The sequence below is a fragment of the Harmonia axyridis genome, chromosome X (genome assembly GCF_914767665.1).
Source record: "Harmonia axyridis chromosome X, icHarAxyr1.1, whole genome shotgun sequence".
NCBI classification, from domain to species: Eukaryota; Metazoa; Arthropoda; class Insecta; order Coleoptera; family Coccinellidae; genus Harmonia; species Harmonia axyridis.
This window is the reverse complement of record NC_059508.1, coordinates 7,827,884-7,846,000: the sequence shown is the minus strand read 5'-3', so window position 1 is coordinate 7,846,000 and position 18,117 is coordinate 7,827,884. Positions and strand designations below refer to the sequence as shown.

The following is an 18,117-nucleotide window of genomic DNA, read 5'->3' as shown; positions in this document are numbered from 1 at the left end:
TACTTTTGTTATTTGAAAAAAGATGGAAAAAAATAATTTCGTGTGCTGATGAAATATTGCCTATTGAAGGGACAAAATACAGTTGAAGCGGAATCTTGGATTGATGGAGAGTTTCCGGGGTCAAGTTTAAACATGTTGAAATGAACACCGAAGACGACGAACGCAGTGGACGCCCAAAAGAGGCTGTCAACGACGAAAAAATCAAAAAAGTTCACAAAATGATTTTGACTGACCGTAAAGGGAAGTTGATTGAGATAGCAGACATTGTGAAGATATCATCTGAACCTATACATCATATCATTCACAAATATTTGTATATGAGAAAGGTGTGTGCAAAATTGTTGCCGCGCGAGCTCACAATCGATCAAAAGCAACAACGTGTTAATGATTCTGAGTAATGTTTGTAGCTGTTTAAGTGCAATAAAACTGAATTTTTGCGTCGATATGTGACAATGTATGAAACATGGCTCCATTATTCCACTCCGGAGTCCAATCGACAGTCAGCTGAGTGAAATGCACACGATGAACCGAATCCAAAGCGAGGAAAACACAACAGTCAGCTGGCAAGGTTATGGCATCAGTATTCTAGGATGCGCAAGGTATAATATTCATTGATTACCTCCAAAAGGGCCAGACCATCCACAGCGATTATTATATATCGTCACTGGATCGTTCAAAGGATGAAATCGTAAAAAACGGCCCTATTGGAAGAAAAAAACAATTGCAAAATTGCGTGAATTGGTCTTCAAATTGCTTCTGCATCCACCGTATTCGCCAGATCTGCCCGAGCGACTTTTTTCTGTTCTCAGACCTCAAAAGAATGCTCGCCAATGAAGAAGTTATCGCCAAACTGAGGCCTATTTTGAAGCGAAAGTCAAATCGTAATACAAAAATGGTATCGAAAAGTTGGAAGATCGCTATAATCGCTTTATCGCCCTCTAAGGCAATTACAATCAAATTTTGCTAAAAAAACGTGTTTTACTATTGAAGACCGGGGATTTTTCAATTGGCCTGTTATTTATTATTTCCTACAAAAAAATACGAAAGAATGGGTAAGAACTTGAGAGAGTCGAATCGAATATTGCCATAAGTATGTGTTCATCCGGAAAATACTAAATTTATTGAAAAAAAGACATCTTGTGAGTATACGATCATCCTCTTGAGCGACGCTGTCACCCACTCAATGAACTTATTACTACGATTAATTTCTGAATGGTTATAGTGTGTTTGTTCGATATTATTCCCAGATTCAATACAATATGTGCTAACACCATCCTTTGGCGAAGAAAATTGAATTGAAGAGAAAGGTGCTGATAAATGATACCTAGATTTCCTGATTTGATATTTTGTGGAGTCGTCATTCATTTTCATCAATATTCCTCTTGAAATATTCCATAAGGTGGAGAACAAAGTGCATCACCGCTTTAAATTTCCACTTGAAGAAATCTGGAGTTCTCGAAAGAAACCATAAAAATCATGATTAACAACTTCTCCACCCAAAACTGCTTTATGGAATTAATCAATTAAAAGGTGATGGCGGTTTGGAGCCAGATTGTGTGGCGTATTGAATTTCTGCGGTTTGGAAACTCCATTTCCGAAATGTTTCAGAGTGTTGAGAGGAACTTGTAGCAATTTTCTATCTTTTTTTCTGACTCTGTTTTATTTCATGTAACTTTTTGTTGAACATACTGTATTTTTATTATTCAAATTATACCAAATTCTCATTCGTAGACCTGAATATTGACCCTGATATTATCAGCCAAACCAATATGCAATGCGAACTTGACAAGGCTGAAGAGTCTCTCAAGGTGTTACTTCCCTAAAAGGTCACATATAAGATTTCCTCACTCCAAATAATTGACAAAGGATATCATAGACTAATATCATTTCACTTGAAAATTAATTCTCTATAAAAGCAAGCATAAAGATCTGGATCTAAGACAATATACAGGGTGAGTCGTCATTCATTTTCATTAATATTCCTCTTGAAATATTCCATAAGGTGGAGAGCAAAGTGGATCACCGCTTCAAATTTCCACTTGAAGAAATCTGGAGTTCTCGAAAGAAACCATAAAAATCATGATTAACAACTTCTCCACCCAAAACTGCTTTATGGAATTAATCAATTAAAAGGTGATGGCGGTTTGGAGCCAGATTGTGTGGCGTATTGAATTTCCGCGGTTTGGAAACTCCATTTCCGAAAGGTTTCAGAGTGTTTATAGACACACACACGAATGCCATTTATCCGTTCTTATAAATATTAACCGGAAGCCCTTAAATTCCGAATTCAATAATGGTTGGAATGCCGAGACTCTAAATTTTGGCATGAATGAATATGGAACTCGAGATTACTTAAGATTCGATTTCGTGGATAATGAAACTCCTAGGTATAGGGCTGGTGTTCGTGCCGTTTTCTGGCTATGCCCGTGATACAGGTGAGATTCAGTAAATTCCCTTGTTCACTGGCTAATTCCATTCGAGGGTAGTTGTAAATATTGCTTTCATTAATAGGTTGAATAAACATCGTCGGAGTAAACCGCTTAAGAATGGCCCCATTTCGGGGCTGTTCAAACCCTAAGAATGGTACAGAAAACGGATTACCCTCCTTGGGGATCTGTAAGGGAATCACTGCTACAGGAAACACAAGATCAAAACCCGAATTGTTTAAAATTCATTAGTATGAAATATTACTTACACTCCGCGAGTATAGGCAGAAGCTTAATCAATTGAAATATTGGTATAAAACTTCAATGGCCATACTTCGACGAATAATAGTAAACTAATTAAAAAATAAAAATAACTCGAAGGATCTCCCACTCAAAGGGAATACCAAAAAAATTTCCAATGATATGAATGACATATTCGTGAACAATGCATCCAAGCTGACAAATAATACAATAAAAAATAATGTTACTCAACATAAGGAGATAAAGAAACCAGAAAAGATATTTGAACCAGAAGTGTTGTAAACCGAGGAACTGAGATCAATAATTAGGAACATGATTAACAAACACAGCTGTGGAATAGATGGCATTTCAAACAGTATAATCAAGCAAACATCTGAGGCAATTATGGAACCCTTGAGATATATTATAAATTAAACTTGACAAGACCGAAGAGTCTCTTAAGGTGTTACTTCCCTAAAAAGTCACATATAAGATTTCTTTACTCTAAATAATTGACAAGGGATATCATAGACTAATATCATTTCACTTGAAAATTAATTCTCTAGTGAAGCAAGCATGAAGATCTGGATCTGAGACAACATACAGGGTGAGTCTTTGACTTGTAGATATACATCAACCGAAGATTTCTGGGGTGAAAAAAATCACTCTTTTCCTTTACTATTTTTTCTTTCATTTAGTATAGCGGCCATTCTGGAGCTGACGAAATAAAATTTCATGTTCGGTAAAGATTCAGCACATCAATTGAAAACTATATTCCGAAAATCATTTCCTTCTATTCCATTTGCGAGATATAACTGAAAATTACATTTTTCAATGAATTTTCAACAGCCTATTTCAATTCAACTGAGACGAATCGGGAAAATAGTGAGGAGAGATAGAGTTTCCTTAGACCTCAGGAATCTTTGGTTGGAATATATGTACAAGTCAAAGCCTCACCCTGTATATTGTCTCAGATCTTCATGCTTGTTCAATAGAGAAATAATTTTCACGTGAAATGACATATGAGCCTATGATATCCCTTGTCAATTGTTTAGACTGAGGAAATCTTATCTGTGGCCTTTTAGGGAAGTAACACCTTGAGAGACTCTTCAGCCTTGTCAAGTTCGCTTTGTATATTAGTTTTTCTAATAATATCAGGGTTAATATTCAAGTCTATGAAGAAGAATTCAATAATTTGCATAAAACTGACGTCGAATAAGCATGTTGGAATTGAATAATCATATTGATTAGCCATATTAGTCGGACGCATGGGGACGACGGCAAGATGAGAATTTTCACACAAAAAAATTAGTATCACTACAATCTTGACTAGTTGACTTCCAAAAAAGGGTAAAATAAGTTTCGTGAAATATAAGGCAACAGAGAGCTATGTGAAAGATAAAAATTGAGGAAAGCACTGACGTGAAGCTGACAGATTTTTAGCGCTCGTCATTTACACGCCCATATTAGTTTTGTGATCTGTAAAAGAGCATTTGCAACATGAATAAACGAGCAATCAATATCTCTTGACTCTTCAGTGCTCCTTATTTTTTTTGATATTGTTATTAAATAACATTGAAGTCTTTACGAGACTTTAAATTGTCATTCTTCATCGAAATGCTACTTTTTATCCAAATCGAATCTGGATATTTGAAATCACCAAAAATAAGATATTATAATACCCTGCACATTTCAAATTCCTAGTTCTTTCATTTGAATCTCATCGTGTATACAGGTGCACGAATAAAATTGTATTTGAAGACATATGTGTCGATTGTGTAACAAACTTCCTCATTTGAGGACATGCCTGGTTTGAAATTCGAAATTTGCAGACCATGTGACGAAATGATAGAGCTATCGATTCAAAATACGAGCATTTAAGAATGAAATATCGGTAGTATGGACCTGAGCAGACCATGTGACGAAATGATAGAGCTATCGATTCAAAATACGAGCATTTAAGAATGAAATATCGGTAGTATGGACCTGAGCAGGCTGTGTCATCATAATTGAATCAATGCAGAGGATTTTTCAGATAGTAATTATGTGTCATTTGCTTAAATCACTTGGAAACCTCACAGGTTGTAACTTTTTTTGGTAAGTTTTTATATTAACTTCAAAGGCTAAATATTTCCTCATGTTTTAATAATACATTCCTATGTCAGTCATCTGTAGCTAAAGGAATTATTCCCATTTGTGAGGGAATTATTTTCTTTGTTCGAGTTCATAATAACCGAGGCAGGATATAAATTTCCCTAGAAATTATTCACCATCATAGAACATAATTCGCTTTACGAGAAGCACTAATCGCCGACTTCGGTTAGTCTCATTTGTTTTCCAAGTGATCTCCTACGGCTTCTTTAAACTACGATCCTCAACCCCTCAAGGAAGAAAACTTCGCGAAATATGATATTACGTTAGTAGGGGTATGGAACATAACCCTTGGTAGTTCCATTACATTTCAATTAGGAGAGTCTAGATCATTCTTATTATAGAGAAAATTACTACTTTTAGTGGAATTGAGTGCACTCAAGGTGGAGGGTGAAGAATAATTGGAGAAATGAGGAATTTTTTATCTCCTAGATATCGATTCAACATAACCTAATATTTCACTCCAAACACCGCTTCCATCAAAAAGTTAGATGAAAAAAACTAGCAAAAAAAAACACTCGAAGTTGCCGGAAGGGTTGAAGAATGAAATGGACCTATTAAGAATAAATGCAATCAAGCATCTTCTGTTACTCTTGAACTGAATTCTGTCCTATCTACTTTTTCATTGTGCACCTAATCGAAATAGATGTTCACTGCAATACTGTGAGGACAGTGAAACAAAGTAGCACAGACGATACAATATTTGAGAGCTAACCTAATAAAAATCTCGATTTTATTGACACAATATAAGCTGTATCCTTCTCTATGATATATAGACCTAAGGGTTATTGTACAAAATCATTGATTGTGAATTACTTGGGAGCTACTTAGAAGATTGAATCAAACAACTCAATTCCATTCAATTCGTTTATATAGGATCGCACAAACAAAGGGATTTTATATGATAATTATTGAAAGAGGAGAAGTTTGTTTGTGTCATAGAATACTTATTGCAATGTGAAATTATAATTGAAGTGTCATTACACTCGATAGTAGGAACACGTTTCATAAACTGAAGAATTTGTTGCACAAGAAATTCTTGTAATTTTCCCCTACTTGAATTTTTTGGGCTTAATAGCAGCTGTATGTTTTTTCAAAATATCATACAATTTTCTGTAATTATCAGAAAAATGAATAAAACCAAATTTAATTATGTGGCGAAATATGAATTTAGTCTTACCTTCTCCATTCCAATTTAACGGGTGAATTCCTACAATATTTCCATCTTAGGTTTTCCAACATTTCATGAAATCACTGAGCCGGCGTACTCAACTAATGACTGGCATTTACCTTTTCAAATAAACTTTCGATTGAACAATATTTTTGTTGTTGTTTTCTCAGAACTCATTATTTTATGGTTGAAAAATTTGTGAGGTATTTCAACTACATTTAAATAAGGAATATTCAACTAACAGTGAACGGAATAGGTAATACTGTGAGGACATCGAAACAAAGTAGCACAGACGATACAATATTTGAGAGCTAACCTAATAAAAATCTCGATTTTATTGACACAATATAAGCTGTATCCTTTTCTATGATATATAGACCTAAGGGTTATTGTACAAAATCATTGATTGTGAATAACTTAGGAGCTACTTAGAAGATTGAATCAAACAACTCAATTTCATTCAATTCGTTTACATAGGATCGCAAAAACAAAGGAATTCTATATGAAAATTGTTGAAAGAGGAGAAGTTTGTTTGTCTCATAGAATACTTATTGCAATGTGAAATTATAATTGAAGTGTCACAACACTCGATAGTTCTCGTTTCATAAAGTGAAAACATTCGTTGCACAAGAAATTCTTGTAATTTTCCCCCACTTGAATTTTTCAGGCTTAATAGCGACTGTATGTTTTTTCGAAATATCATACAATTTTCCGTAATTATCAGAAAAATGAATAAACACAAATTCAATTATTGGTGAAATATGAATTTAGTCTTACCTATTGCATTCCAATTTAATGGGTGAATTCCTACAATATTTCCATCATAGGCTTTCCAACATTCCATGAAATCACTGAGCCGGCTTACTCCACTAATGATTGAACAATATTCTTGTTGTTGTTTTCTCAGAACTCATTATTTTATGGTTGAAATATTTGTGAGGTATTTCAACTACATTTAAATAAGGAATATTCAACTAATTATTCGAAATTAACGAAATTATCCAGTCATTCTGATGCACGAGTGTAATTCGGGGGAATATTTCCCGAATAAACTGTTCACTACTTGTCAAACTGATGTAGAATGGAATTGCCATAGATTCGACTGTGTAAGATGCATAGAAACTATGTATCTATGAACAGTGCAATTATCGCAGGGCTATTTCGCTTCCTATAATGCAATTATCGCTGTAATTTTCGATAATTGTTCTCCATTTACATAGAATTTTTGACAGGAGGTAAATATTCTTTATTACAGCTTTCGTCACAGAAAATACGCTATCCAAAATGAATAAGATGTTCAATTAATTAATTCAACCTACTTGAAGCACTCTTATCTTCTAGAAAAAATATTTATTCATTCGATATCTCGATTTAGTACAGCGTCTGTTTCAACTGTTTCCTTCGTCACACAGTTTACTTCAGAGATATGAATCCTTAAATATAAATGAATTAAAACTGTTCCTCCGGCGTTCAGATCTTTTCTTGGAAACTTTCTTGAAAAATATGCAGACTAAACTAATGAAAGAGAAAATTTTCACTTTAAATTAAAACCATTGAAAAACTCAGAACTTCTTCCTACTTTGCACGTTTGTTCCGAGGGAATTCCTGTCTGTAATTTTCGAATTTTGAGTCACGGTTCGATTATCTTATGCACAAAATATGTAAAAACTATATTCTTACTAACTGACAAAGAAAGTCTGAAGTCTGAAGGATCTATTTAAATTCCAAGTTTTTATCTTGGTAAAATATAGATATTATAGCAAAGAGTAAATGATTGAATTTGGAGAAAAAAATTATGAAGGTTTTTTCATGTGAACAATTTTGGTTACTTGAATATTGTAGGAGATGAGGGATTGTCATTTCGAGAAATCGCTAACTGTACGAACAGAAATTCAACTACTTTTATGAGATGTTGTCCAGCGTGGTTTGATAACACTCAAAATCAAAGAAGAGTAGGCACCGGACGTCGAAGGGGCACAAATGAAGTTCAAGATCGACGTCTAAGACTTATGGCCATTAGAGACCGATTTGCGACAATTCGATCTTTGACTGATGAGTGGTTAGGAGAACAAGGCCATCCTGCAGCATTATCGACCCCATCTTGTGTTACCTTTGACGGTTGAGCATCGCCGGCAACGATTACAGTGGTGTAGAGAACGTCAAAATTGGAATGTGGAATGGCATCAGGTAGTCGTTTTTCTCTTTGGGTACACATGATGACCGAAGAAGAGTTAGACGACGTCGGGGAGAAAGACATGAACCTCAGTTTGATGTTGAGCGTCATGTAAACCGGATAGTAGGCGTTATGGTATGGAGTGCTTTTGCACATGTAAATAGGCCACCTTCAGTCTTTATTCGAGGTTACATGACAGCGCTGCGTTACTTTCAAGAAATAGTGGAGCCATATGTTTTCCCTTACCTTAACCGGTTCGAGAATCCCATATTTCAGCAAGGTGATACCTGACCTTGTGTTGCCAGAGTGAGTTCAAATTTTTTGAGCGACCAATGTGAATCTTTCGTCCATAGAACATGTTTGAGACATCATATGTAGAAGACTTGGAAATTCACCCCAGCTTCCATGGACTTTGGCGGCTCTGAGATATGAAGTACAGGTAGCTTGGGATAGTATCCCTCAAGAAGAAATAGACCATTTTATTGCATCAATGCCGAGACGTGTTGGGGAGTGTATACATGAAAGGGGTAGACAAAATATCATTCACAAATTCACCAAAAAATTGTGAACAACTTGTTTTTTTCTCCAAATTTCAATCATTTACTCCTTGCTATACTATCTATGTTTGACCAAAAAAAAATTTAAATTTAAACAGCCTCTTTTGGGTGTTACAGTTTCTTTGTCAGTTAGTAGAGTATTTAGTACTTGTATTATTGTGGAAGATAATAGTATAACATGTGGCGAGATGCGTACCAAGACATACAGCAGCAAAAAATACTTTTTTTCGAAATCCTTGAAAAGTTACATATCGGCTACAATGATGTTTAGGTTCGATTAACGTTTCCTAAAAAGTTGGGGATTATTGTGAGCTCATCCATTTATAAAAGTAGATATCTCAAATAGTTTCAAAGGCTTTAAAATATGTCCGCAAAGTCTTTAACGAGTCCAGTATGTATAATTCATCTGATGAAAGAAAAAATCCTAGAATAATATCGCAGTAGACGCACACAAAGGATTTTATACGTTGAGCAACATTATGTACATGTATTTAAATTTGCCGTTGTATTTCATGAAAATCCATGCATCATGGAATTCACCGCGCAGAACTAGTCGCGTGCATTCCAGTAATCAGGATAAATTAAAAATAGAAACTTCCACCACTTTTCAACTCAGCCACGGTATTCGGGTAATTTTTTTATCTTCACGTGTGCGAATAATCACGAAAAATATATCCATTTGTTTTTATTGCGATTTTGCCACGGAAACATGTATTAGCTGATTCCATTAGGGGCACATTTTTCCAGTTTTCCCCCAACACCTGGAAAGCGAATGCAGAAAGGGGGTGAGCATTAAGGGTGCGTATCAATTCGGCTTAACGGATTAATTTTAGTATTACTCCTACAGTCCGATGGCCTGGAGAAACAACTGTTCTGGAGCGGTGGAAAATATAAACGTTTCATATCAAGCGCTGGAAAAATACAACGCGATAAATTGAGCGTATCTGTTTGACAGTTCAATGAAGGAACTGAAAGATTTGAATCAACTATGTTTCTATATCACCAAATGAAATATTTCGAACTTTCTTCTACTAAGAATCCGAACTATTTTCCATTCATATATTCTAAGTCACATGGAAACTGCAACACCCAGGAAGAGCTGTTTAAATTTAATTTTTTTTTGTAAAACATAGATAGTATAGCAAGGAGTAAATCATAGAGAGTAAGGGAGAACTTATGGCTCCAGTATTTCTTGAAGGTAACACAGCGCTGTCGTGGAACCTCGAATAAAGACTAAAGGTGACCTACTTGCATGTGCAATAGCACCCCATACCATAATGCCTACTGTCCGGTGTACATGACACTCAACATCCAACTGAGGTTCACGTCTTTCTCCCCGACGGCGTCTAACCCTTCTTCGGCCATTATGTGCGCCCTAGGAGAATCGAGATTCATCAGAAAAGACGACCTGATGCCTTTTCACATTCCAATGTTGACATTCTCTGCACCACTATAATCGTTGCCGGCGATGCTCTACTATCAGACGCAACACAAGATGGGGTGAATAATGCTGCAGTCGAAAATACCTTATCCGGCGGTTAACCGTTCGGACAGTTACATTTTCTCCTAACCACTCATCAGCCAAAGATCCTAATCCTAATGGCCATAAGACTTAGACGTCGATCTTGAACTTCATTTGTGCCTCTTCTTCGATTTTGGTTATTATAAAACCACGCTTGACACCATCTCATAACAGTAGTTGGATTTCTGTTCGTACGGTTAGTGATATCTCGAAATGACGACACCGACTCCTGTAGACCAATAATTCGACCTCTTTCAAATTCACTTAGCTGGCGATAAATTCAGCGATAATGTGCTCTAAGCATTTCAACAACAACTAAACATCAATTTTGGATCTCCTCGAATAGCTGGTTTGTTGTCAAATTTAAAAAAATTGCAAAAAACGACTACGATTTTCAAGTAACAAAAATTGTTAACATGAAAGAACCCAACGATTTTTTTCTCCAAATTAAATCATTTACTCCCTGCTATTCTATCTATGTTTTACCAAAAAAATTTAAAATTTAAACAGCTCCTTCTGGGTATAGTTTCTTTGACAGTTAGTATATTTACTGATCAAACACCGAACTGGTTCTAAATCGATTCCTGGCGAAATGCTAACTAATTTCATAATTTATGAAGGAGTAATTGACCTCAATCGAAGAAATATGTGATAACAAGCTCACAAATTTAACATTTTTTTACACTTGGGAAAACATTACTTGATGATTGAAGAAATATTTTTTCTCCTCGAAATCATATTCGGCCTATTATCGAATATAGATACCAAAAAACAAATTCAATCCACTAAGAGTTCACAAAAGATCAAGCTAACCCTATCAACAACTTCCAAGTCTCCTGGGAGTTGAACAATCTCTTAACAAAACGGAATCCTCTAGCGTGAGATATGAAAAGTAAGTCAAAGACATAATATAATTCAAAAGTTGGAAGGAATCGAGGAGACTATTCTATCCAATAGAATTCCAGTTTGTCTCAGGAGATTTCTGCCAACTTACCAGGTTTGCTTGAGACAGGGATAAAGTATATATCATGACGAAAATGAATCGACGAAAAATTGCCGATGAAAACAATATTATTCATACAAGCTATTGAATATTCCAGGGAGATTCTCGTTGAATCATTGTTCTTCATCTCCTTCGAGATCCATAAGGTGTGCTCCAATGACTAATATTGTCAACTTATAATTTGACACATGGATATTTCAGAACCGTTTGAGATTGTAGAGTAGAAAGGGGGTGCATATATGTCATGAAAATTGTTTTCTAATCATGAATGTTCGGAGGGAAAACCATTTTTCAATTACCTGTCAGAATCTGACATTTTATAGTCACAGGTTGATCATTTTGATGAAAAATATTTGAGGACTCCTGTCTAACATCTAATAACAATATACAGGCTGACCCATATGAAACAGTATAGACGCATATTTCTACAAGTATGAGTTTTACCAGAAAATATTGAAACAGTGCAATTTTTGATTGTAGAGTTACATCTTGTGTTTGCAAATTCCTGAGAGTTTGAACTTTGACCTAAGCGAAGTGGAAACTTCATTTATGGGTTCAGGTGACATAACTCTGAAATTCTGCATCTGCTACGACTATTGTAGCAAGTCATATTTTGCTGAGAACTTTCTGAATGCTCATTTTCTCGACAGTTGAATTAAAAAAAGAATATATTGAATGGCCTTAAGTCATTTGAAGAGGATTTGAGACAGTACCTATATTTCTCGAGAAGATCTTCGCCAGAGAATAATGACATTATATCCAAAATATCACAGAATGTTGAATATCGTCAGAGATTGCCGAATAGAAGAATACCTAATAAAGGAACATTCACAAATGTGAGTTCTTCCTACGACAACATGGAAGGATTCACTTTCAACATGATGGTGCAAGACCACATCGATACAAGGAAGAAACCCAATTTCTTTTTCAGGGCTAAAATATGTATAGAAATGGAAGGGCTTCATTTCAAATATCTTATGATACATCTCTTTCAATACTATATATGTTGTGAACTGAAATAAATAGGCATATATTTTCTCAAAAAAACAAACTTTGCTATCAAGCAAATATTATAACGTCATTTTTCAAATTTAATATTAAGTTACTGAAGAATTAACAGTTTGATCAAGCATACTTCCCATATATTGCACAGGTTGTTACAACACTCAGTAGGTGTTTAGGTTTTACAATGAATGAAAGTTGGACAGAAAGTTATAAAATCCAAAATCTCAGCTGATAATATCGAATATCATCATGAAAGACATAAGAACAAGACCATATTTCAAAGAAGTTACATGATATTTCTCTAAAACGTGTGAAAAATAGTGATTTCGAAGTGTATAGGAAAAAATAAATAATCTGAGTACTGCCCTGAAAATATTGAAATTATATTTGAGGCTTCTATGAATTAAATAAACCCACAAAATTTGAACGAAATCTGACAGTTGATTCCCAAGTTAAATAGCAGAATTTCAGGCCAATTTTCATAAATCACCCTGTATCTCTGAAACTAACTTAGGATACAAAACAAGCTACTTTTCTGAATGGCCTGGATGACCTGCATTCACAACTAGGCTATGGCCAGTCGTGTTACACCCTGTATACAACATTTATATCTAGAAATGCACGGTAGGAATTTGGAACATCTTATTTGTTGAAATTCGTTCAAAATCTCGACCACACAAACTGATGTGCCATCCAAATCCTTGTTCCATTTGAGATCCTTACGTTGTTGTCACCTCAATCAAATCACTAATTAACCTCCTCGTAATAAAAATTGACTTCTCTATGAAAACTGAAAAACTTACTTTCCTTGCTTTGATTTCCTGATGTGAATCACTTCAATTCAAATTAGTAAAATCGAACAATTTCAAGTATTAGGGGCATCTTCTTCTTTTGAAGAGAATTCATTTTAGCACGAAGGTAGCATCGATAACGAAAAAACTTCAGACTTGGAAGGCTTTGAAGTTATATTTCAAACTTACGTAATTAAAAAATCAATAGACGTTATTAAAATGAAAAGAGCATCTAGCACCTAGATGCAAGAAGAAAATGAACGTACCACACCTCAAAAATGGCTTTTACATCCGATGGTAGGTAGTTCAAAGGAGCGTCGTCATCATGCCATCATTACAGGACGCCAGACTGTAGTAATACCGCATAATGCAGAATCCGAATCGGAGTTCTCATACATTAATTCAACAGAAAAATGCTTTCACGCTAATCTAGCCTTGATGCTATGGTTCTACTCTAGGACCTAAATGTTGATGATAGCCGTCAAGCTCAAGCTTTTGGATTATTATTTCCAATCATGAACCTTTGGAATATTTCGAGAAGAAAGAATATACTGAAATTACCTCAATTTGAATATATACAAATCAAAAATAGAATGAAAAACACTGCAAAAGCTACCTAAATTTTTTGGAGTGGAGGTCTACGGGGTGGTCCAAATACGATGCTCACTGAAAGCATCTCGAGAACTTTGAGACATAGAGTAAAATTCAAGGATTGCTGATTCGACTTTAATATTTGCATTAAAAATACTTGAACGACCATTGGTAATCCATAAATATAAACCATCCCATTTTGATTACTGACACTCTAAAATTGGCTTATTTGCTTTAATATCAGTAGCAATCACTTTAATAGCGAATCTATTGTATGGAGCAGTTTATAAGAGTCTCAAAACGATTTCTCATCCTTGAAGAATCACGAAGCTTTCCTTTGTTCATTTACTCGACTTCCTCATACATGTTTGCCAATATTAAAAAGCAGGAAGTATGTTTGTCTCTTTTCCACGTCTACAAATAGCATTTGATCAATGTTGTTCTCAACTGAGTAGAAGTTGGAAGTTTTTTTCAAAATATAGGCCGTTTCGTTTTACCCAGCAATAAAGTTAGTTAAATAGGCACTTTAAGTTCAGGATGAAAATAATCTTATATGTGTTAGGGTTAAGCTCCTTTAATTGTTTCGATGAACAAGCAAACGATGTTGTTGATAGAAACTTCTATAGATTCCAGTTAACTGACTATACTTGTAACATGATACCTTTTCCGAAGTTCAAGATATAAATAACTAGGTTGAAATTGCAATTCAATCCCTTCTCGAATATATGAGAGAATCTACACTTTCGAGTTCAGTTGCAACCATAATAATGGTATCTTTGAAATACTGAAACATGCGTCATAATCATAAGAGAAGTAAAAGTGCTCCAACATTATAATAACTTTCAGTTTCATCATATTGGTATTATATTCAGTTATAAAAATACTGCTTAATTCACAAATACCATTCGATCCTTCCTTTCAAAGCACAAAAGACTTTAATCCTGATCAGCATCAAAGTTAGATTGGAATATCAATTTTATAATTAAGAAATTTTATTACAGTTGAAATAGTTTTGGCAGCGAAAGAGTAGATGGCGCTTGATGATTGTTGTAACTAAAATTTCAATGCGTTCATTTAATTGAACAACTGAAATCAACTGCTTTGCAGTGACGATATAATCGAATATGTATCAAATTATCAATGGCAATGTTGAATCAATTTTCCTCTGTAGTTCAATTGTTTAGCTTTTCAACTATAATCTTCGATGCTCTTCGATAATATAGTTCATAACAAGTTCAACAATCCCTATTAATTGATTGTTGGAAAAAAATTACTTCATACGCTATAAAAGAGATTAAATCTACCGATTATCGACGTGACAAAAAAAGCGTGAAAATATATGATATACATTACTCCTAAGCGATTCATTGAATAAAGAATTCTATTGAAAATATAATCAACTTCATCGTGACATTGCGTGACTTGAAATGAGTGATAATGCTTATACTATGTGTCGGACAAAATGTCGAAAAAGATTTTTCACAACAAAAAATCGTCTATCATTATATTTAGTCCATTTGTCCTGGGGAACTTTGAATAGAATGTGTGTACATATGTGATTTCGTCATTTCAAGTAATGGAAGTTGTACAAATATAAATATATATGTATATCCGAAAAGAAGTTGCATAAGAATTTATGTATTTTTTGGGGATTATCTGTAAGAATGTCCAAAAATGGATATTATCTGCTTATCTGCGGAAGTAGGTAGTTACAGATTCAAACTCATTTTCTCTGAGAATAACTGAAATGAAAACATTTTGAACACATTCACAAGATGGACCTAGAGTATTTTCTCCCTCTTCTGTTTGTTCAATCAATTCAATCATTGTTCAATCAACTTTTCGAATTGAATCAAATTTGATTGAAACATTCCATTTGTTTTGTTTTCTGCATTGAAAACTTCAGCCGAAAAATTATTAGTACAAAAAAGTTATGAAGTTTTTTTGAGTGTCAATTGAATAACCTGACTTATTCTTAAATCATACGCATTCACGTTGTTGAAATATTTCTGCAATATCGGTTGATATTATCCTCGATATTATCTTTGACCCGTCTTCCTTCAAGTCTTGATCACGAGCCTTCCCAACATCGAGAAAACTATTTCAATTAAAACAAGCAATTTACCTGTGTTGACGATTAAACGACGAAACATCGAGAATGTAAGCTGTTGGGTTCGAAACACGATATAAATTATACTTATATTCATTCACATCGATCAGGAAAAAAAAAATTTTTTTCTAAGTTCAAAAATTGTCCGTGAAATTTCCTCATTGAAACAATTAAAGCTGCTTAAAACTTTTTGTGAGCGCAGGTATAACACTGAAAAGTCAGTGTTTTGCTACTGGATTATATGGAAGTGGCTGAAAAACTTTCGGTGATATGTTTGATTTGCGCTTAAAAACTTACAAGATTCTTACGAGAATTAACGCGAAACTTTTATCTGCAATACGCAACTATTTTCTTATCATAAAACTAAATTTACCTGTATTAGTGATGAGAAGATACAACATCAAGAAGTTGTGATTCCAAGTGCGAAACATGATAAAACTTGTATTTTATTTCATTCACATCAGTTAAAAAAAATCACAAAATTTTTTTTTTCTTCGAATATTAGGAACTCGAGAAAATACGTGGAAATCTCCTTAAATCGACAAAATTCGATGAAACTTTTCGTATTAGCAGAAAAAAAAGCCGTGAAGGCAAGATGCTCTCTTGTCACAACCGCGTGCACGAACGTCAGATTTGTTTGTGCAACTTCCGCTTGCGTTTAGTAGTGTAACTCTAACGCGTCTCCTCGCCACACTGACGTATATTCAGAAAGAGCGTCGCCGTCTCGATGCCACAGGCTGACTGTTCGGCAGCGACATCTACATTTTCTGTTCCCTTACCCCACACGGATTGATATCGACCTTTGAGAGCAGCTTGAACGGCCGCGCTATCTGGTAAAAATTCAAAATTTTCATTGGTCACCTCTAACGGAAACTCGTAATTTTCAATATAAAAAATCGGCAAATATTATTCAATATAAATATCGAAAAATTTACAACTTTGTGTCTATTCCTTCACAATAATATCTTTTTGATATATTCGGTTCATTTTTGTCTTGAAATATAATTCCAATACTGAAAATGACTAAATTAATAATCAACCAAAAGAAAATTCTAAACAACTAAAACTATACGAAATGAGTAAACAAATTAAATATCTAAATAAACATAAAGACAGACGTACGTTTCGGAATTTTTGTATTTAGTAATATTAGTGTGAAGGAATAGACACAAAGAGCATAAATGTAGCTTCAATATGCGGTGTCACTTGAAGTTGTCACATCTAACATTCTTTCTTTATAAGTTTTTGAAATTGGAGAATTCGAAAAATGTAATTAATTCAAGGTTGAGGTATCTCGTAAAAAGAATAAAAAGTTTTTTGAAAACACAATGGAAGTCTAGTAGATGATAAGAATTTGTCACTATATAAAGAAAATTGATTAGTGAAACAACAATAAGAAACAGAAAAAAAATGCCCTAAGGTAAATATGAATTCCTGAAACACATTTTCTATGCTGAAAACATGCTGACAACTGAAATTTCATTTAGTTATTACTTATCGGTTGTGTTCTATATTGTTGTAAAATTTTGGGGTTATCAAAATGACTTATTTGATAAATAGACAATATTTATTTACATACCTAGATGTACACATGACAGAAATATCTAAGATATACGTACAGTGAACAATCTATTTGTAGTATTTCTTCAAAGTTTGCCTAAAACAATTCAAGGAACAATTGAAGATGTCGATCTTTCTTGAATGTAAGTTATTCATCCAACACATTCTTCAACGGGGTGTCTCCTCCTGAATTCATCCTGTAATTTTGGACCCTGAAAAGAGGTTGATCTTTCAAATAAAATGTAGGAACGTGGAATTTCAGCTGATTAAGAAGATCTGGGGAATCTATCTATTCCCGGACGAGTTTGAAAAGAAACACTAGACCTCTGCGAGTTCTTGATAATTCAAGTGTATCAAGAGAATATTTTATCCTCAGATGTGAAATGTCCCCTAAAGGGTAGATGTTCGTACTTTTGTATTCTACGAATCTAACGAATTTATTTTGAACATGTTTTAGACGTTTTATATACACATTTGTATTTAGGATTCCAGGCACAACTGTAAAAACTCATTCGGCTGAAAAAAAAACAGGCATAATAAGACTAAGAGGTTCAGTTGATCTGAAAGATTTGCAGGTTCTTATAATGGAGCCCATTAGCCTGTTACATTTCTTTACTCTATTGGAGATGTACTCTTCAAAAGTCATCTTGGAATCGAATAAAATGCCCAAATCTTTCACAGAGGATACCCTACACAAAGTGAAGACGCCGAGGGAGTAGTTTTAGTTGAAGATATCGATATTTCTAGTGGAAGTTATGGACTGATACTTGGTAAAATTAAGATGAAGCTTGTTCAATTTACATTATTCAACAAAGGA

General features: G+C 34.3%; 1 protein-coding gene across 3 annotated transcripts in view; it reads right to left on the bottom strand.

Annotated features, from left to right (window-relative positions):
• Positions 1-16,455, bottom strand: part of LOC123685865 (hemicentin-1-like) — a 318,649-nt gene extending 302,194 nt beyond the window's left edge. The window contains exon 1 of one of the 3 annotated variants that reach the window (XM_045625724.1): positions 16,114-16,455. In XM_045625724.1, coding sequence (XP_045481680.1) covers positions 16,114-16,171 — 58 coding nt within the window. In that variant the 5' untranslated portion in view covers positions 16,172-16,455. The remainder of the gene's footprint in view (positions 1-16,113) is intronic. The other 2 variants (XM_045625726.1, XM_045625723.1) reach the window with 2 other exon arrangements.
• Between the last annotated feature and the right edge of the window lie 1,662 nt (positions 16,456-18,117).